The sequence below is a fragment of the Watersipora subatra genome, chromosome 2 (genome assembly GCF_963576615.1).
Source record: "Watersipora subatra chromosome 2, tzWatSuba1.1, whole genome shotgun sequence".
Taxonomy (NCBI): Eukaryota; Metazoa; Bryozoa; class Gymnolaemata; order Cheilostomatida; family Watersiporidae; genus Watersipora; species Watersipora subatra.
In genome coordinates this window covers 62173677-62201521 of record NC_088709.1, presented here as the reverse complement: position 1 = coordinate 62201521, position 27845 = coordinate 62173677, and the positions used below count along the sequence as shown (strand labels likewise).

Genomic DNA, 27845 nt, shown 5'->3' with positions numbered 1-27845 from the left:
CTCTACCAAACTTTAGCACATGATCCTTGAGTATTTAAAAAAAATAATTTGAACATTTAAAAAAAAACGGTAAGTGCGTGTCCAAGAGGCTACAGAGTGACCCTCGTTGCCACGTTAAAAAAGTAACTATTTTTGAAGAAAAGGTATGTATAAGTTACAGTCTATCTACAACTTGTGTTGTATTTAAAGCTAATCAAGTATGTTGGAGGCATTACATCGATAAAAGCTGAACAATCGAGTGTCACACTACATGTAAAACAAAATCGCTATATATAATCTCATGATTTAAAGCGCTGGAGATTCAGCCCGGCATTCCTGTGTTTACCGTCATAACAGTAATCTCAGCTAATTCTAGTGAAGAAGGTGTGGAATAAATTAGCATGCTAAAATTCTGGTTCATTTGAAGTTATTATGGGGATCATGTTTTTTTCTAATGATTAGCCTGGTAGTACAGGAACATCCCCCATAATACACCATCACACTTCCGGGACTACCACACCAAGCAAGTATATTAACTATGTCTTCAAAGCTAATGCTCCAAAGGTTTGGTTGCAGGTTTTAATAAATACTGCTGAAATGGCTCGTATGGCATGGCTAGTAACACTCTTAGTAGCTACCAATATTCAAAGCATTTTTACTCTGGATGACTTGCAAGTGGAAGAGCTTGTTGAAGTGGCAGATTGTGAGAAAAAGTCAGCTGAAGGAGACTATCTTAGTATGCACTACACTGGTACTCTTTTAGATGGCACCCAATTTGATTCAAGGTATGCAAATACATATCTCTTTTAAGTTATAGTTATTTTTAAAAGCTTCGACAAACAAAGTTTCATGATAAATTTAGCAGATAACATATATATCAAAAAGTTGCCACCTTCTATTTTAGAAAATTACTGGTTGCAGAAATTAATTTCCCTTACATCAAGATTTAGTATCATATTAAGCCAATTCTGTGTGCTGGTTTTTATAGTATCTGCAACAAATCTTCTTGTTGCAGATGCTATAAAAATCAGTTTTTAAAAATTAAAAATCAGCTGCAAATTTAACGTTTTGCTGTAGCTGGTTACATTCCAGGGATTCACCCAACCTTACATGGGTTTCATACAATGCTATTGAGAAGAGTGTTGCTGGTATGAGCTGCTTAAACAATTTAATACTTGAACTCTTAACATAAAACTCATCCCACCATTCCAAAATTGAAATTTCAGTATGTTAACTATATTTATCAAAATACTTGAGAACTACAATCTATATTGGTTTCGCTGATCAAAGGGGACATCTGCTGCAACATTCAAAGCTAATCGCTTGCTAGTGATTTGTTTATCGGTGACAGTGCGGTCTGTTGGGATGTTATCATACTAGTTGTATGATGCTCAAATGAACTGACTTGTCATTCTACAGTCATACTTCAACTTACGAGCTTAATGCGTTCCGAGACTGAGCTCGTATGTCAATTTACTCGCATGTTGGTGCAATTATATTATATATAGAACAATTAAATATATATTGATTGGTTTCCATACTCTAAAAAAAGGCAAATAAAACACTCAAAACAAGATGTTGTAACAGAAAGAACATGTTGGCTATTGTCCTTACGTACTACACGCGTTCAAAAAGCAACAAATAAAAAATAATGCAAGGAAATGTGATTAATTAAAATGTAAAATTAAATACATACAATAGCAGTTAACACTCGCATTTGCCAGGGAGGGAGATATAAGTTATCCTTCGTTACAACAGTTGACTTTGATAAATTTAGATTTTATCAAAGTGTTAAAAGACAAACTTAGAAGCAAACCTAAAAGCAAACTTTCATTTTCAACTAAACGTAATTAAAATTTCTTCGGCGCTCATAGTTTGAAATTTCTCACTGGTTAGCGAGAAATCTTTCCTTTTTTTCGCTTTCACGACTAGCCGGCCGTTTTAAGATAAACCTATCTAAGGACGTTTGCCTTTGTCGCCCTTGCAACATGTTGCGATTAGGACGAACACAGGTGTCGTCACAAATGGTTAACACACGATCACTAGCCAACTTGTCCGAATGTCTATTAAACAGTTTGGATAGATAGCGCCGGCCTTTTCACATTGCATCGTTTCAGTTACGCTGTCACCGGCCAATTGTTTGTCCAATGCCATCAGCGGTCGTGAAGATCGCTGCACCGTTTAGAAACTATGGCTAGTCCTTTTGCGAACTAAATGCCCTGAATATAATCCTTCTGTTTGATAATTATGAATGTATTTCTGTCATATTGCCGAGCTATCTGAATCACGCATACACATTTCGCATATTTTTCAATACTTTTTCGTTTAATATCGACTGTTATCATTTGCTTTTTCTTTGTATTATCTTTCATTTTACTGGCAAACTTTCGGTCTACGCACAGTACTTTTAATTCACATAATTCTGCACAGAAAATCGTGCACAAAAAAACACGGTACAACAGTATAACCTGAGCAGTTGAAAAATACAGAGTGATGCTGTTCTAATAAAACACCTCCGACATACTTGGCAACTCACTCAAGTGCTCGTATCTCAAACATGGCTCGTATGTTAGTGCTAAAACTTGCTAGAAAGCTGGCTCGTATCTTAAGTTTCTCGTACGTTGGAGCACTCGTAAGTTGAAGTATTACTGTATATTGTCAAGATTTTTACGCTTTGAAAAATCTAACTAATTTCAGCTTCTGATTTTTAATTGAGTCTATCGTCAGTTGTATTTGCAATGAAAATGTAGTTTAAGTTTTAAATGATGTAAAATAGATTTCTACTAAGTTTACAATAGTATTTTTACAGCGCATCTATGATCCTTCAGAGAAATATTTATGCCCACGATAAATAACTCTTAGCTCGTAACTAAGTTCTGGTACCTTTTTGCACAAAGGACCTGCTATCATGTTTCATCGCTGTTGTTAAAAAACAAAATAGTTCGGGACTACTATACAGTGCACTCTCTGGATACGATTACCCTGATATAGGATTTTTTCACATTTCGAAGTGGAAAATGAAGATTTTTTTCACCTCACCACACGAATCTTTCTTCACCATAAGAATTCAACAAAGTTTTTGCTCGAGTTAAAATTTCGCATTCGTATGCTTATTATGTACGTCAAAATAGCAATGACGCCCAAATGCTGTTTGTCGAAAATAGTTTGACAACGCCTGAAAGAGACCCAATGACTGATTTCCTTTAGTTTAGCAATTCTCAAGTGTAAAACGGTAAGACTTTCCTTTTAAGACCAGTAGCAAAATTTAAGTTGCGATCTCTTTAAACAAAAGGTCAGACAACTTCTCTTAACATGTGTGTGATGAATGTGTGTGCTCTTGCGCGCGCGTGTATGTTTAGTAAGCTAAATGTATTTGAGGTGAACTCAAAGTTTATGTAAAACATTCGTCTGTCTTGAAGGTAAGAACTCCCTACGGTACATTATAATAGTACATTTTATTGCAGATCATAACCACTAAATACACTAAAGTTACTGTAGGTAACTATAGTTACTAAGGTTAACATACTATTTGTTACTAGTTTTTAATATGTACAGCACTTATATAAAACTTTGACAATTTTTACCAAGCGATGCTTGCATTATTTAATTACTATGGTTTCTCTAATACTACATGCATTTTTTTCACCATACCATGCCAACCCTGGAACAAATCAAAATCGTATCCTGAAGGTTCACTATATAGTCAAACATTGAGTCAAGTAAATCCACTCTGTTTTTTCCTTTGTATGTCGAAGCCATCAAATCTTTGAACTAATATTCTTATGAAATACACTATATTGTGTTTAATTTTTTGCCCAGCTCAAAGGCGATAATAAATACCTGAAATAACTTTTATATAGCTTTTAAACAAATGCATTACACAAAACAATGTACAAAAATAAATTTGAAAGCCTGCATTATCTCTAAAATCTAAATTCATAAGGTAATAATGGCCAAAAGTAAGATTTTGTTTTCTCGTCAGCGTGTTGTATTGTCAGCAAAGCATAGGGTTGGTTGTAGAGAGAGTGATAGGAACTTACCGTAACTCACACTAGCCATAATTTATATTACTGTAAACATATTTATTAGACAGGCATTTTATTTTCAATTTATATCAGCCTTAATACTTTTTCTAACAAAACTAAACTATTTCAAGACATTTCCAATGTAGTTTGTTGGAAATTACTCTATATTTCATCAAAAAATATATGTTCAAATGTTGTGTCATTTGCCAAGGATTTATATGTAAACGCAATCGTAAGTTGAGATTAAACTGTGTTTTTTGCTGCGAGTTTACTTGCCAGTCCTGTGAACTATGAGAGATCATCATGAATAATCAGTATATTGGGAATTATTTAGTACAATGTTATGTTTCCTGAGTAGTGTGATGGTAGTGCGTGTGCGATGCAGTCGGGTGTCCTGGGTTCGATTCCCGTGCAAAGAAGTCTTATTTTTTACGCTCATATGGATTGCGCTTTAATTCGCCATAACTTTTCAACCATCCGGTCTGTAAAAATATATTCAAAATTGTTCATCATACGATCTTACATTTTCTGATGCCATGAAAAACTACCACAAATGCGTTGCAAAATGAGAACGAACGCTTCCAGCCATTTTTGAAAAGACTGTAAGCATTTCCGAGTCGGACATTTATCAATATTATTAGTTTGTTGCTTCATTATTATTATTACTGATAAAATATGAATAGCGGTCAGTAGTACTATTGTTCCACAACAATCACCCAATGTCCATTCCATAGATCTAAAATTGGTGAAAATTCGTAGTTTTATTCTGTCTAGCACGACTGGTCAATGCAAACAATAAATTGCGATTAAAAATAAAAGATTTTGCAAAGTGAAACTACCTTCAGGTTGGGTTGTTAAAGTGCAAAGTGAAACTACGTTCAGGTTGGGTTGTTAAAGTGCAAAGTGAAACTACGTTCAGGTTGGGTTGTTAAAGTGCAAAGTGAAACTACGTTCAGGTTGGGTTGTTAAAGGGGAGCCTATACCAAATTTTTGTAGATTTTATCAGAAAGTATAGGTGCCTTTCTATCATTTGTGATTGTTTTTTATGTTTCAGGTGTTTATGTCAAGATGTTTCAAGATTAAAATCGATAAAATTTGATTGCGATAAAAATGCTCAGACGAAAAAGACATGCAAAATGACATCACTAGTTGTTATCATTGCTATAGTTGATATCGTCTTTTGCGTTCAAGTTAGAGTGTTACATGTCTCTACTCTGTCAGTCTCTTTGCGACTATAGATGTCATAATCGCACTTTTGCTTGATCTGGCTGAACATTTTAATTGCGATCAAGTCCTATTGATTTTAATCTTGAAACATCCTGGCAGTCAGATCACCTCAATCATCAAAAACAGTCGCAAATTGTAGAAAAATACCGATACTTTCTAATAAAATCTATTAAAAATGTGGTTCAGGTTCATCTTTAACATGTTTTCATTTGCTCAACGCATGCAGATAATTGTTTCCATTCGTTTAAGTAGAGATAAGATGAGGTAATTTAGTGGTGTAGTGGTTGGAGCGCCGGATTGTGAATCACAGTATCCAAGTTCAATTCCTGCGCTGGGCAGTTTTATTCCTATCGCTTTTGGCGTAGCTTCGGATGGATATTGCCTCTATTATAGTGTAGATTAGGGAGTTGTCATGTGAGCGATTGGTGCCGGCTCAACCTCCGTCAAGGTCACTGTTGGTGGCAGGAAGGACATCTGACCTTGAACTCGGCGATGCAGACTAGTCTACTACAGCTACTTCAACTTTGTAACCTGGTGGAAGATGATGAGAATTACTACCTCTATGTCGCTATCATTGCCATTATATTATTATCAGACTACTTCCAAAGTCAGCCAAGTTTAATTAAAAATTAATTTTTAATAAATTGAAAATTAATTAGTTTTAAATTAATCACCTAACAGTGTTCTATTTATCGCTGATCTAAGACTGTAAAGTGTTATTTAGTTTAATTAAACACTGTCTCTTATTGAATGCTGCAAATAATCCAAAATGTGTTATGCAATATGCTGTCCAAATCAAATTCAGTGTGAACACAAAATATAAAATAAAAAAAGGTGGTTTAAGATGTTGAAAACAGTTTATCTCATCTCTTTAGTTTGAAACCATAAAAATTTACCTTCATATGTTAAAATCTTTATAGGTAAATTTGCATTCTTCAAATATAAATTGCAATTAACTTGTTTTGGACAAAAATTTGAGTGGCTGTCGTCTTATACTTTTTATCTTTACAATGGCTTGGAGTTTTCTTGTTATTTGTTTGTTTCATGCTATTTGTTATTTTGTAGCCGAGACAGAAATGTTCCATTTGACTTTGTGCTCGGCCAGGGACAGGTTATACAGGGCTGGGATAAAGGTCTCGCTGGTCTCTGTCCTGGTGCTAGGAGGAAATTGACTATTCCTCCCCATCTAGGTTATGGGGATCAAGGAGCAGGTAACTACCACTTCATTGACAGTATGCCGAGGAAATGTGATATCATGACAGTTGAGGTAGCCATGTCGGTAATACAGAAACAATTAAAATAGTGTCGTTGTGCAGATTGGAAAATTATACAGAAGTTGTTGCAGAAAAAAAATCACATTTTATGCTGCTTTCATAGGTAATGAAATGATGTTGTACTTGAGCATACTTGTACTTGAGTTAATAGCCATGCATTTAATCCAGGGGTCAGGAACCTTCTTGACTGAAAGAGCCACAAAACCCACATGTTTCAAAATTTAATTCTAAGAGAGTCATCTCGAAATCTCGAAAACGTAAAATGGAAAAGGAAGACCAACAAATTTAGTGTTGTTGACCAACAAATGTTTGAGCAATTTGTAGAGTATAAGAAAACTGGATTTATATTGAACAACAATGTTATAACAAATTTATTATGAAATTTACTTCTTACTATTAATGGAACTTCTGATGCTGCATGCTTTTGATGATAGCTTTGTAGTCCGGTTGGTACGGGATGAGGTTCAGCTTCATGCAGGCATTTAGGCTTCCATATATTAAATGTGACCGCAGGTTCGTCTTAATAATCTTCATGTGTGAGGATGACTGCTCGCATTCATATGTAGAGCCAAACAATGTAAAAACATACGGCGGAGTACAGAAAGCACGATAAACTCTTTGCTGCGACACCACATCACAAAGTTGCAGATGAAAATATATTTTTATTAAATGGATATTATTTTTATTGTGTCTATTGTGACTAAGTTTAGCGTTAGTTTTATGGTAAATAAATAACGAGAAAATTATTCCACTGATTTATCAAAGAGCTCGAGCCATATGTGGCTTATTTGATGAAATCATCAAAAGAGCCACATGACTCGTGAGCCATAGGTTCCCTACCCTTGACCTACATACATGGTGATGAAGAACAGTCATGGACTAATGGTCTAGTATGCCTGAATTGCAAACAACTGGTTGAGGTTTAATTCTCTAAATAGGCCACTGGTGGTGTCGCCACTGGTGGTGGTGTCGCCACTGGTGGTGGTGTCGCCACTGGTGGTGGTGTCGCCACTGGTGGTGGTGTCGCCACTGGTGGTGGTGTCGCCACTGGTGGTGGTGTCGCCACTGGTGGTGGTGTCACCACTGGTGGTGGTGTCGTCACTGGTGGTGGTGTCGCCACTGGTGGTGGTGTCACCACTGGTGGTGTCGCCACTGGTGGTGGTGTCGCCACTGGTGGTGGTGTCGCCACTGGTGGTGGTGTCGCCACTGGTGGTGGTGTCGCCACTGGTGGTGGTGTCGCCACTGGTGGTGGTGTCGCCACTGGTGGTGGTGTCGCCACTGGTGGTGTCGCCACTGGTGGTGTCGCCACTGGTGGTGGTGTCGCCACTGGTGGTGGTGTCGCCACTGGTGGTGTCGCCACTGGTGGTGGTGTCACCACAAGTGGCCTTTTTTGGTTGACATTTAGGTCACCACCGTGGTGACCTAAATGTCAACCAAACTTAAATTGCTTTTTGCAACTGCAACATGTCTCCAGTCGTCGCGGTTCCCTTGCTACTGAACTCAGACATGTCCAGCCAAGATCACGGAGCTTTGTTTGTGTAACAATGCTAGTAAATACGCTTACATAAAAGTTGCCATCATCTGAATAATAGAGATGTCATTCTCATTATAAAAATGATAATAATTAAGTGAAAAGACTTATTGAAATGCCATATTTTATTTTAATACTGTTTATTCCCACAGTTTTAATATAATATGTAGGAGTTTCATTACCTTTTCTGAAATTGATTGCAAGGCATGAGGTTATGTATTAATGAAATGTAGCAGGACCGCTATGTGATATTCAAGCAGCTCACTATAGGCGATTTCCATAATGTGTTTCCGGAAAAATTATCACCACCTGAATGTACCAACCTCTCCCTTTAGCTCCTTATCTGTAAGAGTACGTGATTGGGACAAATGTACGACGTTTGTATGCCCAATTCCAATCGAATGCCGTGCAAAATTTTAGGAGAATTGTGGTAGTTTTTACCCTGATTAAAATATGTGGTAGTGCTGCACGATATCCTTGCATGTACATTTGATTATTTAGTTTCTAAATATATCAAATATCAAAAAATATTGAACATTGGAGTTGTCTTCTTTCAACATATAGTATTAAGCTTTAACATGAAAGATGTGAGAAAATAATGGTTAATATCGGTTAAAAAAAAGGAGTTGTCCCCTCTTTACAACAAGGAGAATGAACAACTCCAGTTTTGCAAAATAAAATAAGCCGATATTTCGATAAAATATCGGCTTCGATATTCATATTGATTTGAAAACTGACCCAATATAAAATCATCCACTGAAATATATCGTCACATCGAATTATATCGCTTTATTGTGCAGCACTAGCTGGTGCACAAAAACTGAGTTGAGTATATTCATAGATATATATACCTTATTTTATATGGTTTATATATCTATGAGTATATTCCATTAGCAGTCAGTAAGGGCATGCATGGTGATGCTTCACTATAAGCTCTAGCTTGAGATCTTTATAACGATTTCTAGACTACTATAACCAAACAGTTGCTTCATAATAACCGTGATTGGTGTATTTTGAAATACTTTCTTGGATTCATTTGCGTGCCTTTAATAAATTGATTATCATGGCGGTCAAGTACTGCCAAAGGGCGTGTGGAGGATAACCCCAAGACTATGGAGAGACACATCACTAAACTAATGCTTGTTGTGCACTCTATTCTATGATAGATCTTCTTTCAATATTTATCATAATAACCTAACTAGGGTTGGGAATCTGAAGGCACCCAAAAGTCTATTCATTGTGCTGCTGTCACGGCATCATCATTTTAAACCAGAATTATATAATTGTGATCACCTGGCTTTAATTCCGCTCATGAATCTACATGGATGAGCATCTGCAACAGCACGATCCATTTAGCTCTAGTGGTTAGGATTTAGTGGTTAAGAATGAACTTTAAACTTACCTATTGCTGAAACGCACCCAAAGGTCATGCATTAAAACCGTCCAGTAACTTCTGACGCCTTACCATCATTTGATTGTTGAGCATTATTGTCTGTGTGATGAACAGAATGCTGCTTTTGATTGTACTCAAAGTTTTTATAGATTGTTAATTGTGAAGATATTCACCAGTTATCTGTGATAAATTTACCTTTAAAAATCTCCTATAACAATACTCGTTTGGCAACATTTCCCAAGCAGTCATCTAGTTAAATGTATGCATTCCTGATTTAATATAATTTGATTGATCTTATGCAATATTTGGAGTTTCCTTAATTATCATTGTTTGTAATACTTTGAAGTAATTTGAACTTTAAATTAAATTATCAAGAAAGATATAGAATATATATAATATAATATATTATATATAATATAATATATAATAAGAAAGATAAAGGTTATATTTGTGTTAAACTTGCACTACAAGTTACAGATGAGTATTGTTTATGTCTTCAAAGGCTGCTCGACTTTTTACAAGTTTGACTGCTGTTTACACTTGTATTAGCCTCTGCTGTAGTTGTATTACCACAATTTCAGATAGTTCCTACAACTGGATTCAAATAGTATGATTATCTTTTTTTATTTTGGTTGCCAAAAATATAGTTGGAATGATCTGTTTTGCACTTACTTCTGCAGCAACAACACTCGAGTATGTCCTTTCATTGTAATCACAGTTACAATAGCTTCTTCAACCGATTCAATTAGAATCTCTTTCCAAAATGGCTCAAATGGGACGTAGTTGTATAACATGGCTTCTGTTTACACTTTCACGCAACCTCATTTGTCGAAATATTTTTGCAAATATACTTCACGCATTCAATAAAACCATGTCTATTGTTCTTACCCGTCTATTCTATCGTCATTGTAATGCTGTCACTTTCAGCACTGATATCTTTTAATCTACCGTGAAAATTCGTTTGATTTTCTAACCTTAGCTCGAAGGAGTACATATAATTGTCTGATTAACATGATGAGCTTGTTGGTCACCTGTGATAATCGAAAAATTTTACAGAAATTATTTGCAAAGTATGGGTCACATGATCAGATTACAACTTTACGATTAGACCAAGCCGAAACAAAACTGTAAAGTAGCCAGTATCTATAAGTATATTTGATACGGGGTCTTTGGTAAAACCCAAAGTGTTTGTCATAAACTAGTGCTACGAGAGGTTTTATATTGAGCCTTTTATTGCCCATTCAATTTACGTGTGAACATCACGTAACAAAACGATAACCAAATGTAATTACTTTGTCAGAGAAAGAAGCTGATTCTGATCTATGGCCGTTTTGTGATGGCTGCGATTACCTGTTCGTTTTGAGCTTTTATGAGCTTGTAATCGCATTTCCACATATTTTGCACCTACAACACAGCAGAGTAAGACATGGTAAATCTTTTGATACCAAATAACGGTAATGTGAATTTTGTTGCAAGTCAACCTTTAACAACCTCAGCACTTGCGCATGCAAATAGATCTTTCTCTGTGCTTCCGATGCAGTAAATTTTGTTGTTGAAAATGAAAGTCTGTTTGGACCAATGCCGAAGTTGGAATATTCATTGACTACCTGGTTGAGCATTCTTTTCTGATCATCCATGAATTGTTTTGTACTTAATCTCTGAAAGGCATGACCTTGAAATAAGGCATCACACAAGCATAGCTTTACTGTAGCGCCCTATAGAAACATGATCTGCTTGTCTGCCCAGCTTATCGCTCCAGAACTGGCACACCCAGGTGTCACTACACTATCACTGTATAGAAACTTAGTAAATATACTTACTTTGCGTATACTTTCATTAAATGTACTTACTCTTAAACTATCGTGTGTTCAGGAGATGCTATTCCTCCCGGCTCAACACTCGTCTTTGATGTCGAACTTCTCGAAATTAAACAAGCCCCAAAGCAGGAAAACATATTCAAAATAATAGACAAAGATGAGGACAAGCATCTCTCTTCTGATGAGGTGAGATTATTATACTCTGCCTACTGAGTCGATCTGATAGGCATTGGGTTGATTTAGTGGGTAACTTGTTCACTTTCGTTTGAGCACGTTTGCATCAACAGCAGTTGTGTTGGTTTCTTTATCTTCCCGTTCGGTGAATCAGATAATGTTTAGTGTAAGTTCAGTCTCCGAGCTATTGGAGAATTTTAACCATATTTAACCAGAGCATTGGTTGGAAGTAGCAAAATCTGATGGATTAGCATTCTTTAGGAATAATCTAATTTTTAAAAATTCACTGCCAAGCTGAAGGGATTGTTGACACTAAGAAGCCTATTATTCTATTCATAACTGGAATTCCTCAAATATCTACCTCCATGTGACAGCCTATGTACAGCTGTATTTATATCGTTCCTCATGTTGGTGCGTCATTTCAGCTATAGCTATTAAAATTTTGGATTAAATAATATGTAAGCAGAATATTTGATCTCGGACTCTCCGGTTCCCCCAGTCCGAGATCAACGCCTAACCAACTCAGCCACACAAGCTGAATGATTTCATTGGGCGATATATGTTGCTATATGGAAGCAGATATGCATCGCGTTTCGTTACTACGCAGGGTGATGGCGTAGCGGCAGCTCTTATTAGTAAGCTTACTCGAATTATTCATTAGCAATGTACCAGGCTGATAGCAAGTGGCAGGCAACTCTCACTACCTCACTGTTTATAAGCTGATTTTTGATACCCGAGCAACGCCGGGTAGCACAGCTGGTCAAGGTATATAAACAATTTTTGTTAACATCATTAGTATCAGTACAGCATGATGATAGCCATGCGTGGTTACAATACCACTTTGCTGGGGACAGTATCATCAGACCTACAAAACTGTTTTTTTGGTCTGTTTTGAATTGGTTTTTCCAGTTTATTAGGTTTGTAAGCATGCCCAATTTGCAACAAAAATTCATTATTTTATTCACAGAAAATGCAAGTCAATTTTTCATTTTATCAAATCTTTAAGACATCTGGTATGTTTTGAAAGGTCATGCATGTAGCCCTCATGTAATCTTTTTGCACAAGAGGGCTATATACTAGTGCAAGGCCACTCCAAGGAGTTGCTCTCCCCATTTTTCTTTGATTGCCATTTTCAGCCTGGAACTTGGAAGCTCGTATTTTTCATCTCTGATTAATTTTTTATAATTCCAAACTTAAAAATTTATTTTGCATGATTATTATATAATATAAATATTTAATAATAAACAATTCTTTTTAAATTTGCAAATTTGTGTAATGCTGCCAACCATTTGAGGCTCAACACTTAGTTAACTTAGCTGAACCACTTTTACTCTGGTGATGGAGTAGATCTGCCCAAAGCTGAGGTTGGGGAAAAAGATTGCTATGCGCGTGATTCGAACTCACGACATTTGGCTTTGTAAACCGTCAGTCTAACGCCAGTGCCCAGGGACTATTTTCAGGTGTTTTCAAATAATTGTGCAAATATTTAATCTTCTTGCTCTATCGGCACACTTGATGATCTCTTTCAACACCCTGTACTGGCTGGGTACTAGCACTTATGCATGAGGTCACCATTGCACTAGTAAAGACAGTATACAAAGGATTCCTATTTTCTGCTAAAAAACATATTTTTCACCATCCATTTTCTAACCGTTGCATGAAACAACCGCTTTCAAAATGCATTTCTACTTTTTGCATATATGGATACCCAGAAGATTGGCACATCCAGTCACTCAGCCATGTGATATATCCCAAATTTGTACAAAATCAATTATAAAAGTAATACAGCAACATTTATATAGTAAAACATCTCACTATAAGGTTTCAATGTACTTGGTTTTTAACAAAAAAAGTTTTATTCTACTGGTAATGACTATCGGTTCAGGTTAATGGATAGATTTTCTATACTGTATCTTGACTAGCCTGAAGTTGTACAAGTTATATTTTGTTTAAATACTCAGAGTAACGCGGATATGGCACTCGGCGTTTAGCATAGTATAGCCACGTTTCCTTATACAGTGTTTTTAATAGATCATTTATGTGTCGGGCGGGGGCAGGGGTTGCGTGGAGGATTCACATGCGCTGTTCTGAGTCCAGTCGCCTACTTTTCACAGTTTTAGAATTGTGATAGTCTTTGCCTTGATTAGAGTGTAGGAAAATACATGATAAACAACCTGCTAAGTTTCGGTCATAGTGGACCACCATGGTGATGAGCCATTGAAAGCTGTAGCTCGATATTTTTGTAAATAATTTATGTTCGTAGGCTATGCTAACCAAAACACTTGCTGCCTAACAAAAGGTATTTGACTCATTCTTTAATGTTTTAGTGGATTCATCTTTCCACTCTTCCTCTAATTGATAATAGCAAGGAGAGGATATCTCCAACAAATATGACTATACATTTTGTTTTAAGCTTATATAGTTTATAGCAGAATAGTGTGAAATATTGTGCCATATGTATCTCTGTGTACATGTACGGCAGGGGAGAGTGAGGCACATTGCAACGCGAGGCATGTTGAAACAATCCTCAAATTTCTCGCTTACATCATTTTGAATTCTTACCTCACTAGCTAAAGAGCTTCTAGGTCATCTTATGGGATATCTTGATTGCATCAAATGAAAAGAGCAGCAATTTAGGTGAGCTATGATTCGGTAAAATTTATTGGTAAATTTTTGCTCTATTAATTTTGTATCTAAATTTAGAAAATTGCTAATTTTTTTTGTACATCATCCCGCGTTAACAAGTCAGTGGAGGCGGCTATAGACATGTTCTCTTCACAATGCACCCACCAACTTCATGATGTTACATCATCCTGAGTTAGGATGAACATTTTGGTTACTCAGAGTCATATGAGGCACTTTGAAACACAGAGATTGTGCGAGTCATGGAAACATAGTGTTCTCACTGCGTTGGGGCAAGTTGCAACACGTCTCAAAGTTGCCCCTCTATTCCTATGGAGAGGAACAGCTCGAATAGAGTTGAAGCTTTGAACCCTAAATTTCTGCACAATATTGATATCACGACTGCAAATGCTAACATATAAAAAAAGGTTTGATCTTTAGATCAACATGTACATATGTTTTGTTGTACTGTGGAAGTTTGTTTGTCGTGATTGTTGTACCCAGTGTTCAAAAGTTCATAGCTAAATCTTTTCAAGTTTTTCTTGCTCAGATGATTGGTGGAAAATTGAATCATTTGGCTAAAAATAAGTTTCAAGAGAACGCAATTCAAAAGCTAAAATTTACTATAACAGTCAAGGATGTTTCAACATGCCACATAAGGTGTTTCAATGTACCCCCTACTGGGGCACATTGACACACTATTACGCAATTAGTACTTTTGTGATATTGTCCAAAGTATACAACCAGCAGGATTGGGATTTGGCATACTTATGTAAAACTTATTTCTGCATCTTATGTGATTATTTGAATTAAATTCCAATATTTTTGCACAACTTCATAGCCAAAACTTCATTGTCTGTTGCAGCGTGCCCCTCCTCTACATTTCAAACGCACTTATTAACAAAAATAAAAGTTCATACTTTCATAATAAGTTTTTAGTGTTTTCTATATAAAAACTGTCATTCCATGGAATTTTTAATAAACAATTACTGTATCATGGTCAAGTTTTTTTTAATTTCGAGAGCGTCGCTACCAAAAACGTAGATGCCAAAACGCTGGCAAATATCGACACACATTTAAGCCTGGTGTTACTCAGAATTTCTGTCTTATCAATCAGGCAGTCTGTAGGTGGGTGTTTAGGAAGCTGGTTCTCAAAAGCTAGACAGAGCTTTAAAACCAAATATTTTAGCAACTTGATGGAAGGCATGGAGTGTATGCATATGACGTTTGCATGAAATCAACAAAAAAACATAGAAATACCGTTGCGTTTACGGAGACACACATGACACACAGACACGCATGAGGACAATGTGGGATTTATTAATATGGATTTTATTTCATGAAACATTGAACTCTGTTTAGTCATCCTCCGCATACATCATACGCGTGGCTTTGAAACCCACACAACAGCTGCTGACTAGACATCGCGTAAAATATATATGTGCCAAGATATATTTTCGCACCGAACAATCCGTTAGTTGTGCACCAATTTTTAGCATTAGATCAACTTCTCTTTGCCCTAAGAATCTTGCAGAAAAATATTTCTTGTGTGACATGCTCAAGCCGAATAGCTTTGCTAGTAGACAGTTAGCACACAAGCAGTCATGCAGGCTTTAAAAGCTTGCGTTCTTAAGAGTTCTCGGGATCTTGTTACTTCCTGTTGAACACTGTCATGCATTGAATTGACCAAAGTTAGCATTATCTCTGCTACAGCTGCACAGTTACTTTGATGAACAGTCCTCTAAGATGGGAGGATCTAGCGACTTTGATGCCAAGCAAGTCATCTCAGAGATCATGGAGCACGAAGACAAAGATAAGGACGGGCTGATTTCTTTCGACGAATTCTCAGGACCAAAGCATGACGAACTATAACAACTTTTCGAAATGGTTTTCTACTCTCTTGTTGTTTGTTTTGTTCTCAGATCTATTGAATATTGGATGCGTCGTTCATTGATCACGCATGTGAAGCTGATTGCTTGTTTGTTATGATTGAATAATAATACTGAAAGCCCGTGTTTGCTTTCATAGATTATACATGCAGGTGGAGATAAAACCTGTTGGGTCTCAAGCACACTGGAGGCAAAATAAGAGCCGTTATGAAAAGCTAGCACTAGGTGTAACCTTGTACACTGGGACATCTGACATGAGTAAAATATTTCGTCCTTGACACATTAAAATTTATTTACTCACTATTGAGCAAGTTTTAGCATTTGTATTAATATTTGGACTACGAAAACAGCGGTTATATAACTAGAGTCAATTTTTTATTATATGTCAAAATGCTTTTGTTTAGGCTATGCTCTGCCGATCGTTTTAAAACATACTCTCTGATGACCAGCTAGGCAGTCATAACAAAGCTGCAGGCAGAGGATATCGTACCTATCTATACTCATGCTTATCTATACTTATCTAGATAGATATGTACTTTGTTAATGACGGTCAATTCTGTTTAAACCAAGTTAGACCCGAGAAAAAAACTAAAATATGTCTAATGGAAGAAAAAGAAAGGAATTTGTTCACCTTTGGCGCTGCAGCAGTCTTAATGTTCCCGAATTCACACGATGTTTCTTAAGCGTGTTTCAGACTGCAACAAAACCGTTCTACAGTTAAAGAAATAGATTTGACCTCTTAGCAACATAGTAGTGATGTTCCCTCTCAAAGTTACCAGTGATGTGTGCAACCAATCTTCACATATTCTAGCCAATGATGCGCTGCTAGGTGTTCCAACCAATTAAATAATCAAAATAATAATTTCTGAAAAATACTTATTCTAATTTTTGGTTCATTCTGCTCAACGTAGCCTATGCTTAGCCTTAGGCCATTGGTTGGCAGTTATACATAGAAACATCATAAACTAGCTGTCAACAGTATTAAATATCAATTTGTGCTAGCTGGCATATTGATCAACAAAAGCTCAATTTTGCATTATTTTTTTGTAAAACCATTTTATGTTTAATTTATTCATTTGCTAGAGCATACTTCTAATATTTATTGGATGATTGATTTAACACGATGACATGAACGTTGTACAACAAAATTATGCGGCCATTATCATAAGATCATTTACCAGATGGTGCAAGGTCAATTTAGCTAAGCATCTTTTGGAAAGATCAATTTAGAACCCAGGAATTAGAATCACGATTGTTTTGACCAACCACTTATGTTGCCTTTGGTCTAATTGTGTCGTATAAAAGACGACCAATGTTTACTACAACAGAGCTGTGTCTGTCTGTCCAAAGCCTTAGATGTAGAACAAAAATTGTTGTGTGCAGGTTTCGAACTCAGGGCATTCAATGTCCTATATCGTACACCAACGCCCGGCGACTACCTTCAAGTGTTTCGAATAACTGTGCAGGTACTTATCCTTTGTATTCTATCGCCACACCTGACCATTTCTTGTGGCACACTGTACTGCTTCGGTACCAGCAATGTAGAACGAGGTCACCATTGCACTAGTAAAGACAATATGCTATAGAAAATACGGTCATGCTTTCTATTTTCCGCCATAGTAAAAAGTCTTTTTAGCCTTTCAATTAGTAGCCATTGCATAAAAAAACTGGTTTCACAACGCATGTCTTTGTTTTACATATACAGAGGACGGGCACATATAGTTATCAGCCACAATACATCCCAAATTTAGGCCAAAACAATCCTAAAAGTTACACAAAATTTTACTGTAAAATATCTTACTATCAAGTTTCATTGCGCCATAGTATTTAAGTTATAATTTAAGGTAAAAACAGCAACACTGTTCAAACAAAATATATTATAGCAGATACTAGATGATTCTTATTTTTTTCCATTTCGCTTGACTTAAAAGGGACTAATTACTTAATGGTATACAAGCCGCAACAGTTACCAAAAGTGAAGGGGGCTGTCTTTTTTTCTCACGGTAATATGTTAGCTGTCAAAGCTGAAAAGAGACGAGATAATAATTGCCACGCATTATGTCACATGTAAGTATGAATGCTAGCATTAAACAAATTGCCTCGGCTAGTACTTGATCACCTACCCTGTAGTTGTTTGTTTTTATTTTACCCATTTTCATCAGCTGATGCATTGCTAGAGTTGTAATGACAATCAGATGTGTTTTGAAAACTGATCTAAGGCTCAAACAGAGCCAGTGACAGATAGACTTAAGCTGGCGGCTTAGGGTCAGAGTAAAAACTTTGTCGACACCAGAAATAACTGTAAAACGTAAATAGAAATTCCTTGCAATCAAAATTGAAATGTGAGAGGTATAGTCCGAGAATCTTAGTCCAGTACATGAATGTTGATAGTTCAGCTTATCATCTCTGTTTATGTAAAATGTTTACAAAGTGTGAAGAGTCCCATGGGACAGCATGTTGTCCGAATAGTTGCTGTCAGAGCTATACATCATAAAGGGTTGTGACAACCATCAGTTCCCACACTTCAAAAATTCTTTTTATAGGCATTATTGTTGTTGAAAATGTAGTAATGTACAAATGTAGATGACGGCTTGCATTATTAGGAAAAAAACAGGATTTGTTTTTTATTTAATTTTCCTGCTGTACTAAAAATGTATATTAACCGCGAGACATAATTACAATAATTTGATCATTAATCCCAGAGTTGTCTACTCTTACTGAAAAGCTAAACATGGAAGGACAATTCTCACTTATACAAACACCTTTGCAACAGTTGTCTTGAGAAAAGTTTTCTTTATTTAATGCAACTATTTAATAGTTGCATTAAATAAATTTGCGGATGATGACAGCTCATAAGTTCTAATAGATTATTATGTTAAGGTAAGCTATCATTATGTCTACATAATGGTGAGCCTATTTCTAAGAAGCAATGTTAGTGAGCTTCTTTCGATATTTTCGATGACTGTAAAGTTGGTAAGAATAATTTTTTAGAGTTTTGCTTTAAAATTGCAGCAAAGATCTGTTTATTATAAGATGACAAAGATCAGTGTTGCAATGCTTCGACTCTGTCACCATCTGGTTCTCGCTCAGAGCAATTTAGTTCTTCCAGATTTATTGTTTTCAATAAATCTTCAATAAAATAAGCTGAAAGATCCTTCGTCAAAAACTATTATTTGACAAATGTCTTAAAAGTCTGAAAAATCAAATGACCGAATGTTACTAACAACCTATCTACTTGCTGTTGAAAGCCTATTATATTATTATATTTAGACAGTCATTAAGTTTTATCTATCAAAACATTTGACCTTGGCAGCATGATTACCACACACAATACCTACTTTTATATAATGTATATAAAAATCCCAAATTGTTTGTATGCGTGTTTGTCTGCTCTATCCCGATTGGCTTTACTGCTAGCCTTCAAAGACCAAAAGCACAACCAATGCAAATTACTTCATGAACCAAACATTCTTTATGCCTGAGCAGATAAGGTATCTGACAACAAATCAGGTTGTTGGCTTCAGTGCCATCAAGGTCAAGTTTCATTTTTGATGTTTCAAGTTCAAGGCCATTTACTTGGCTCTTTACTTCTATTATCAGGTGAACAACCCTAATTTCTTCAAATTTATTTCATGGGCAAGAATTAAGAGTTGAAGGAGTGTAAGCGGGAATAATTTTGCGCTTCATAAATTACACCATGAACACGACAAAGATGTGCAAGAGGCTAAAACTGTTATTGAGTGTACCACAAACTGAAAATGAGTTTAGGGTGCTTGTTTGTGCAGAAAAGAGACCTGCTGGAAACCATGAACATAAATATAGTGCACCAGTGGTAGATTCTGTTGCAATTCATATCTTTTCACCTATTTTCACAAAAATAATGAAATGACGATGCAAAGACGGCTGCACCTGCCAGTATATTATGCCTTAAGCAATCAAATTATTAACTGGATTGTTTGGTGTTTCAAATGCCAACCTATCACGAGGACGGGTCACCTGGTTTTACCCACATTGGAGCCAATAGAAGCCCAAATAGATGAATAAATCCACCAGTTTGTTTTAAAGAAAATTATAAAAATCAGATCTAAGGCTAAATTTTTATTAACGCTATCATGACTATTTACAACTGAAGTCTAAAAGCTTAGAATAACTGCGGGTAAATACTTGATCAAGATATATCTATATAATATATAAGATCATAGTGTTTGGAAAGTGTGTAATAGCCGTTTAAGTTAACTGACAAATTGACATAATATTTTAAAATATTTTTATAAATCAAATATCAAGTTTGGCATACATCAAGCATGCAGGCATAACATAAGCAAAGCCTAGAATTAATTTTAAACTATTATACATGTCAATAGATAAAGGGCTGGCCGTCAATATAGTGAATAGAAGCCTGTGTAAAGAAGAAGTGTGTAGCAATAGTTACTAATAGCTAAAAGTCTGTTGCCCCTACCCTTGGGTCGAACATAACTCCTACGCCTGGACGAGGCCTATCATTTGGGGCTGTATAAGCCATATGTTTGTTATAAGCGTTTTCATTGGCCAAATATTGATCAGGTGGATTTTGTTGCATTGGCCGCTGATTCGCTGGTGCCCGTCTGTATGGCTCCAAGTTATACTGCATGTGGTTTGAAGGTTGTTGATTGTACGGTATTTGATTGGTCGATAGGCGGCTGTAAGGAATTTGATTGGGTGGTTGATTGTAAGTAAGCTGGTTGTAAGTCATTTGAGGCGGTATTTGATTAAGTTGAGGCCCGGGCATAGCCTGAGGCCCATAACTAGGTTGATGGGGGTTACCAAATGGCTGCTCACTGAAGTAGTGACTAGGTATGAAGTCTGGCATTGGGGCAGTGTCTATCGGTATTTGAGGTACATGCTTGATCATCCCTTCTTTGTGACCTCCACTCTTTGATGGTCGTTCCTTGAATTTCTGTCCTTTGCCAAGTTTATCATCTTGCTTATCTTGTCTGGATAGTCTGGGCGTATCATGCTTGCTTGGATGTTTATGCTTTGATTGCTTAGTATCAGCTCCTTTGCTGTGCTTTTGTTGTGAAGGTCGGGTTATTGGTACTGATTTTGCTCGTCGAGGCCTCCTATCTGCAGTTCTCTCAGCGGGAAGCACATCTGGTCTCAACTCACCATTTCTGTGTCTCTATAGAAAATGTAGAACTACATGTATTTTATTACATTTTTTCTTTCAATATATTTTCATGCTATGTGTACAGAAATACCAGAATTATCCACCTTGTTTCATGATAATTTAATAAATGCTGTCATTGGACAATTCGTCAACATTAATCTATTACACATCTTGAAACTCATTGACCGAAAATAGATCTTTTCTGGTTTAGAACCATTATTCGAACAGTTTTTCAGAAAAAATACCTATTGTTTCAAATTAAATTTCTCGCAGTTTTAATGGATGCAAAATTGATTCATTTGCTTATTATCGACCCTGTCTGACAATTGTGAAAAAAACTTGTAGGTTATCTATGTTACAGGCTTTGTATAATCAAGAGGCAATAAATGCATGCTATCCATTTATATGGTGTACTTGAATAAAAAAATTGCTTTAAGGTGGCATCTATTGGCACCAATGCAGGTCTCAATGTTTTTTTCCAAATCTTGTTCACTTGTTTATATTGACATCAACACAGTATTTTCAATTTGTTAATTGATCTGTAATCTGATCAAGGTAATTTGATTACTTCTCTGAGCAACTATAAAACACTTTTTTATTTTGAAAAAATACCAAACGAGCTCATCATTGTGACAATTCTTTTTTAACAAATAAATTTTAAAATATATTATATATTTTAATATTGATTTGTTTATAATATTAGAAATCATTTTTAATCTGTAATTTTATAGTTATTTCGAATAAAACACTATGAATCAAACTTCAACATGCATGGTCAGCTTGCTAAACTACTAAAATACTGTCATGATGCCTCTACCAGACATCGGTGACTTACCACCTCGGCCTACATAGCTACCCCTTTAGCATCTGTCTACCGCAATTACGACTACAACCTCTGGTAAAGCAAACTTATATTGTGGAAGGCTGATATTATAAAATTAATAACATTTAAGTACATGTCGCGCCGACTGATAGCTTTTAGGTATTTGTGAGTAATTGTATAGCTTCTTATTATCAGCACTTCATCAAAACACCTGAAATTCTTCTACGGCAAACTAGACTACCAGGGTACTAGTATGTATAATAGATATGCCTTAGTACGTTGTTTTCTCTCTAAAGAGCGGCAAGAAAAAAATGATATTTTTAAGGCTAACTATGGCATTATCGATATTTAAATCAAATTAGAAAACTTGCACCAAATTACCACTTTACGCAGCATAGAAATTTTTATATCACTTAACATAAAAACTTTACATAACATTTTTACGTTTTGTAAATCTCACTTCATATGAGGTTTGTATTATGGGAGCATTTACTGTATTTACCTCGAGACTTCTCACTTGTGGGTGGGCCATTCGATATGAGTTGCTTTTAGCTTCAGGATATGGCAGAGTATTATGTTGACGGGAATCAGGCATAGCGAGTCTCGACCTGTCATACTCTTCTCTATCAGACCACGTGTTATATCTTGAATCTTGCCTTGGGTCCTGCCATCGTGGATCTGGTCTGGCGTCGTGCCACTCCCTGACCGGCTGAATAGATAAATTGTGACAAAGATGTGACAAATTTTGTGTTCAGCGAAACAACCATGTTGCCAACTATGTGCAACCAATCAAAAAACTTTTGCTCAGCAGTTCCATTTCTAAGTAATTTTCAAAACGGGACAACCATATTGCTATCGTCATGGCAATAAAAAAATCACCGCGTTCTTTTAATGCAAAGGAAGCATAAGATATTTTGCAAGAGTCACTGTGAGATTCGCTAAACAGTTTTATGCATATCTTGTAGAAAATTTTGTTCTGAATAATATGTATTTTACGGTAAAGCAATATCTGCAATGATTCTCGAGATATTGCCTAAATACTAGTGGTGTATCAAGTTTTTGAAAATCCAAATTAATTCAGTCAGAATAACGAATTTCGCGGTAGTGAAAGAGTTAAAACTTGCATCACAACTGCTTCTGTTTAACAATGTTTTTTGCTTTTTCTAACATTAAAATCACTGCTAAAAAGAGAAATATCAGGATCATATTGGCATAAATGGATGTAATTTAGATATACTGTCAATTAACCTTAAACTAAGCAAACGAATGGTAATAAATGTCTAGGCACACAAACATGAAATGTGATGGAATAACTACGAACATCGAAATGGTACCAATAAAAACCGGGTTTCACTTATTACCGCTTCATTAATCTCACTTTTATTTAAAATTAATCTTGTATTTTTTTGATATATTTTATGTAGCAAATTTTTGACTACATGACCACGGGTTGTTTTTAGCACTGGAAAAAAATTAAATAACATCGTGTGCGCCTTTAAGAGTGTTTCTCAAGATATGACAGTTGTGACGACATGATGCAAAAATTAGAATGGATCAATTTTAACCCAAGTTTGGACAGTAGTTACTATACTAATCTGCTACTTCAATAAAAAAGGCTCTTCATATTTTTAATTTGATTAAAATATGAAATAAGCTAATAGATGTAAAATTTCAATCAATAAAATTTTTCCCATTACAATAGAAGTCCTTTTATCGAAAATATAAGGAGGAAAATACCTGGGGATAGCGAAGCTCAGCAGGTCTCTCCTGTGGTCTGTAATCAACTGGCACCCTCCAATCCGGTTGACCGGGATCTCTGTTCCACCTGTAGTCGGCAGGTTGGGGCTGCATGGTGGATAGATCCTGCCAGCTCCCATGTGGATATTTTCTGTCCACAGCAATATAACTTAGAGTCACCAAATCTCAAAAGATATTGCATTCAATGGTATCCAAAAAATAATTAAAGTAGTCTTTCCCTCTATCGAAACCATGAATTTATCTTGGCATCTTTCATAACATGATCTTTCATCTATCTTTCTAATTTCATCGATGTATGAGCGACGCAATAATTACTCTGCAGATGACTGTCATTCCTGATTCCACTCATTGAATGGATTTTAGTGAAGACAAAAGTCTTATGTCATTTTTCATTGGCTAATTACAAAGGTGACGAAAACAAGTACTGCGTTAAAAATGTTCAAGGAAACTAAAAGCAGTGATAGGGATATAGATAAAGTTGTCTTTACTACATATTTTGCAAAAGCAACTTTCTAATGTTAGCGAATGTCCCTGCGAGCTTTTCATCCCTTAATAAAATAAGTTATCTTTAGCCCATACTACTTATAATTACAGCTCATAGCTTCAGAATAATCAATTTGATTATTAAAGCTATTAAGGAAAGCTTGTAGGAGAAATAGTGAAAAAGACGGCTAAAAACCGAAAGTTGGTTGGAAATAGTATTGTGATTGAAAATAATAATTTTATTATCATAGGCTAGGCCATAAGATTAGATTTTTTATTGTAATATATCGCCATCAAATTTTAAAAAATTAGAAAATTTGACAAAAAAATTAACAACACCAGAAAGGTAATGTTGAAACTGTAAAACTGTCCAAAGATAACTTCAGAGAGATAGCATTTTTGTTTGAATAATAAAAATAGACAAGTCTTCAATGCCTCAGTTAATTAGCTCAAAGGCAAACATTCTAGTAGCGGTACAAAAAATTGGTTTCTGAAGAACTCCAAAATAAGTTAGCATGCATTCCTAGCTTACCTACATGTAACTAATCACAGCATTCTCTAGTCCAGTACATCAATACCTAGTCTAGATACCGATGGCAGATATTAATATCCTCTAGCACCAGCTTGCATATCGCTGCTGAAATCCTTTTTAACATACAACAAAGCTGCTTATTCATGCATTGCTGAGATTCTTCAAAGTGTTAAGAAATAGCACCAACCACTATTCACACTGACAGGGCCAACAAATATTTTTAGTATTGATAAGGGGCTGCTTTACTCTAACCTTGTATTCCAGCTGGGATAAGATTGAGGCATTGGTTCATCTTGACGATACAGCCTGTTCTCCCTCGGAAGTTGCTCCTGGTAAATCCTCTGAAAATAAATTATACAACTACTTATTCATGCATACACTGAGCATCCAGGCTAGATCGAGTCAGAAAGAAAACGACGGCGGACAATAATTTTTCAACCTTACATGATGAAATATGCCTGACTTCTTTCTATATTATGTTTGGTATTACCTGCGGTATAGTATTTCAAAGAATAACTAAATTAGCAAGCTGGGAAGTTAAAGTCCTTTTGATTATTCTATATTTACCTTAGAGAAGTACAGACAAAGTATTAAAATGGCGGCGTATGCAGTGAGCATTTGTTTAGGTCAGAATATACCTTTAAATTTGGAGTTACCTTCTACATGCTGATTTTAGCTATACTGGACCAACAGGGTAGTTAATGAATTCAAGACGTGAGAATGAATCCCATAAAATATGTTAGTACACACCAAACAAATTTCTATTAAAATGCCAATTTGTTATGGCGAGTGTGTGTCAATGTGTGTCTGTGTGAGCGTGTGTGTGCCCGCTCGCGTGTGTGTGCGTGTGTGTGCCTGCGTGTGTGTGTGCGAGTTTGTGTGTGTAAACATGTGTGTCTGTGTGCGTGTGTGCGTGTCTGTGTGTGCGTGTGTGTGCGTGTGTGCGCGTGCGTGCGTGTGTGTAAACATGTGTGTGTGCGTGTGCAGGTGTCTGTTAGTCTGTGTAAATGCTATGTATTTTTACATATTTTGGCCAGATTAGTCTAAACTTCCCATGCACATGTTCTGTGACTTTCTCCAGTCACCAACAACATTTGGTTTCAGCACCCCATTTGGTTTCTGAGAACCAGCCTGTTGAACCCATCTGATTAGAAAATAAAGCATGCGGAAAAAAATGTTGTTGTTAAACCCTTCAACCCTAACGGCTGGTATTCCAGCATTGCGTAGGGTGTGTCAGAAAACCCTTCCAGTCGTAATACTGCCATTCACATGGCTCTGCTTACAAAGCTGTTTCTAAGTAACGGCGTAAACCAATCAGCTTAATTCTTGCACAGGGTGTTACATCAATAGTTTTCCTTCCACATTTAACCGTTGTCCAATATTTTCATCTACTTCATTATAATAACAATTTTTATTGGATCGACATCACAAAAACAATGATACCACTCACTTTTTGGTAGCTCATGGACGGCTGTGATGCAAATGAAGAATTGCATAATATTAACCGTATTTTTTCCAGACTATTTTGAGTCATGAAACAAAGATAAATGTGTGCAAGAAGAATATGATGACGCTACTATAAATAATTTCTCAATTTTTCAAAATCATACGAGTTTTTATGGCTTTAGCCCTAAGAATTAAACAAACTTTTTTTCCTTTGTTGTGACCTTTGCTGTGTGTTGCCTGACTTTCTTACCAGAGTTTGTCCAAATATCGTTATATTATGAACATATTCAGATATATTTAATAAAAGTTGAAAAACTCATTATCGTGGGACAGATCACCCAGCGATACTTACACACTTTGACAAGGAAAACCAGGTTTCAAAGGGATAGAGCCACAGAAATTTGCATCGCAAAATCTACAATTTTACAGCGGGCTATCTGATTGGAAATAAAGGACATCTCAGGCAAAGGCAAGCTTAATGACAGTTTATCTAAAGGTTGCTTAGCATTTAAAGTATTTTAGCAAAGGTATTTAGTTGTCAGATTCTGAAAACATTGTGCTAATTAATTAGCTCTAGAGGGTTAGCTTTAAATAGAGCATTCCGTATCTATGGCTAGAAAACTCTGACTGGTTCAGCCTATGTAACCGGTTCAAGGTCAAAACTACAGTGGTTCTCCCAGAACTGTTAGAGAAAAAGCAATTGGAATCTAAATGCATCACATTGTATTTTAAATGTGAACCCTATGCTTGTAAGGAATCAAACAACATAGAAAATTTTTGAAATTTCAATTTGCTCTGAAGTATATTAGTAAATTAAAATTATTTCTGCGGAGACATGATCAAGTTATAACCAAATTAATAGTTTCAAAGAATAGAAAATATTTACCGCAGCTATATTCAATCTTTATTTATTAGAGTGATTTACCTATTAGAGGGTTTACCGATATTTTATAAACATTGCTTCAAATCCCTTATAGTTTATGAGATTATGCGTAAATTAAGTAGCTAACAGTTAATTTTGTTTCATGTGAGGTTATAACCCATGTGAGGTTATAATATAAACACATATTAGTGTGAGATCATATCATATGCAAACCAAAAAATCCAAAAACAGGCACTCAACCGAGTTTTGTTACTCGCAAATTTTCACCGACCGTTTCACACTTGCAAAAAATAGAAACGAAACTTGTGAATGTTGAGGAGAAAAAGATCGTGAAAGCTATTCCGTCTTGAACATTTTCCATATTTTACTCGTTTCTTTTTGATAGCTTTGTAAGCGAGATAGGATGGAGGTCATATTATTACAACAGATTTTCCAACAAATAATTAATTATGATAGCAATGAACTCACTATCCTTGTTTTAATTTAACCCAAATGTTGTACCAAATGCTACAGTGCCACATTTTTTCCCTTAAAACACAGCATTTATTTGGCGCTTGCTCTGTTATTACTTGGTCTATCTAGCCCAAATAACCAAGATATCATCGGAACCTTTTAAACAACAGAATGTGACCAATAGTGCACACCTTGAATGATTTTATAGCATACTAGATGATGCCGAATACAAGAAGCTTGTTCTTGAAATGAAAATACAACTATGCGAGCTCTAGTTTATATTTCATAAATGATAGACATTTTATTTTAATGCTAAAAGTTGTAAGATAATGTGAGATCAGTTTGATCAAGCTAGAATAAATTGATGCAAAGTTATATAACATAATATGA

The 27845-nt window shown here is 35.8% G+C and overlaps 2 protein-coding genes across 2 annotated transcripts in view; one reads left to right on the top strand and one right to left on the bottom strand.

Moving 5' to 3' along the window:
- On the top strand, positions 1-16057 carry LOC137387122 (FK506-binding protein 2-like). The gene is made up of 5 exons (XM_068073430.1): positions 1-143; positions 556-764; positions 6297-6442; positions 11302-11432; positions 15756-16057. The coding sequence occupies exons 2-5, from the start codon at positions 577-579 to the stop codon at positions 15912-15914; spliced, it is 624 nt and encodes a 207-aa protein (XP_067929531.1). The 5' UTR covers positions 1-143; positions 556-576; the 3' UTR covers positions 15915-16057.
- A 3970-nt stretch (positions 16058-20027) lies between these two features.
- Positions 20028-27845, bottom strand: part of LOC137386983 (uncharacterized) — a 61911-nt gene continuing 54093 nt past the window's right edge. The window contains exons 19-22 of the mRNA XM_068073240.1: positions 24926-25014; positions 23638-23788; positions 22403-22609; positions 20028-21089 (exon numbers count right to left, since the gene is read on the bottom strand). Of these exons, the coding sequence (XP_067929341.1) occupies positions 20370-21089; positions 22403-22609; positions 23638-23788; positions 24926-25014 (1167 nt within the window). The 3' untranslated portion in view covers positions 20028-20369. The remainder of the gene's footprint in view (positions 21090-22402; positions 22610-23637; positions 23789-24925; positions 25015-27845) is intronic.

Coding starts and splice junctions, on each gene's coding strand:
- LOC137387122 (XM_068073430.1), top strand. CDS start 577: ATGGCTCGTATGGCATGGCTAGTAACACTCTTAGTAGCTACCAATATT. Junction 765..6,296: donor GGCACCCAATTTGATTCAAG/GTATGCAAATAC, acceptor GTTATTTTGTAG/CCGAGACAGAAATGTTCCAT. Junction 6,443..11,301: donor TTATGGGGATCAAGGAGCAG/GTAACTACCACT, acceptor TCGTGTGTTCAG/GAGATGCTATTCCTCCCGGC.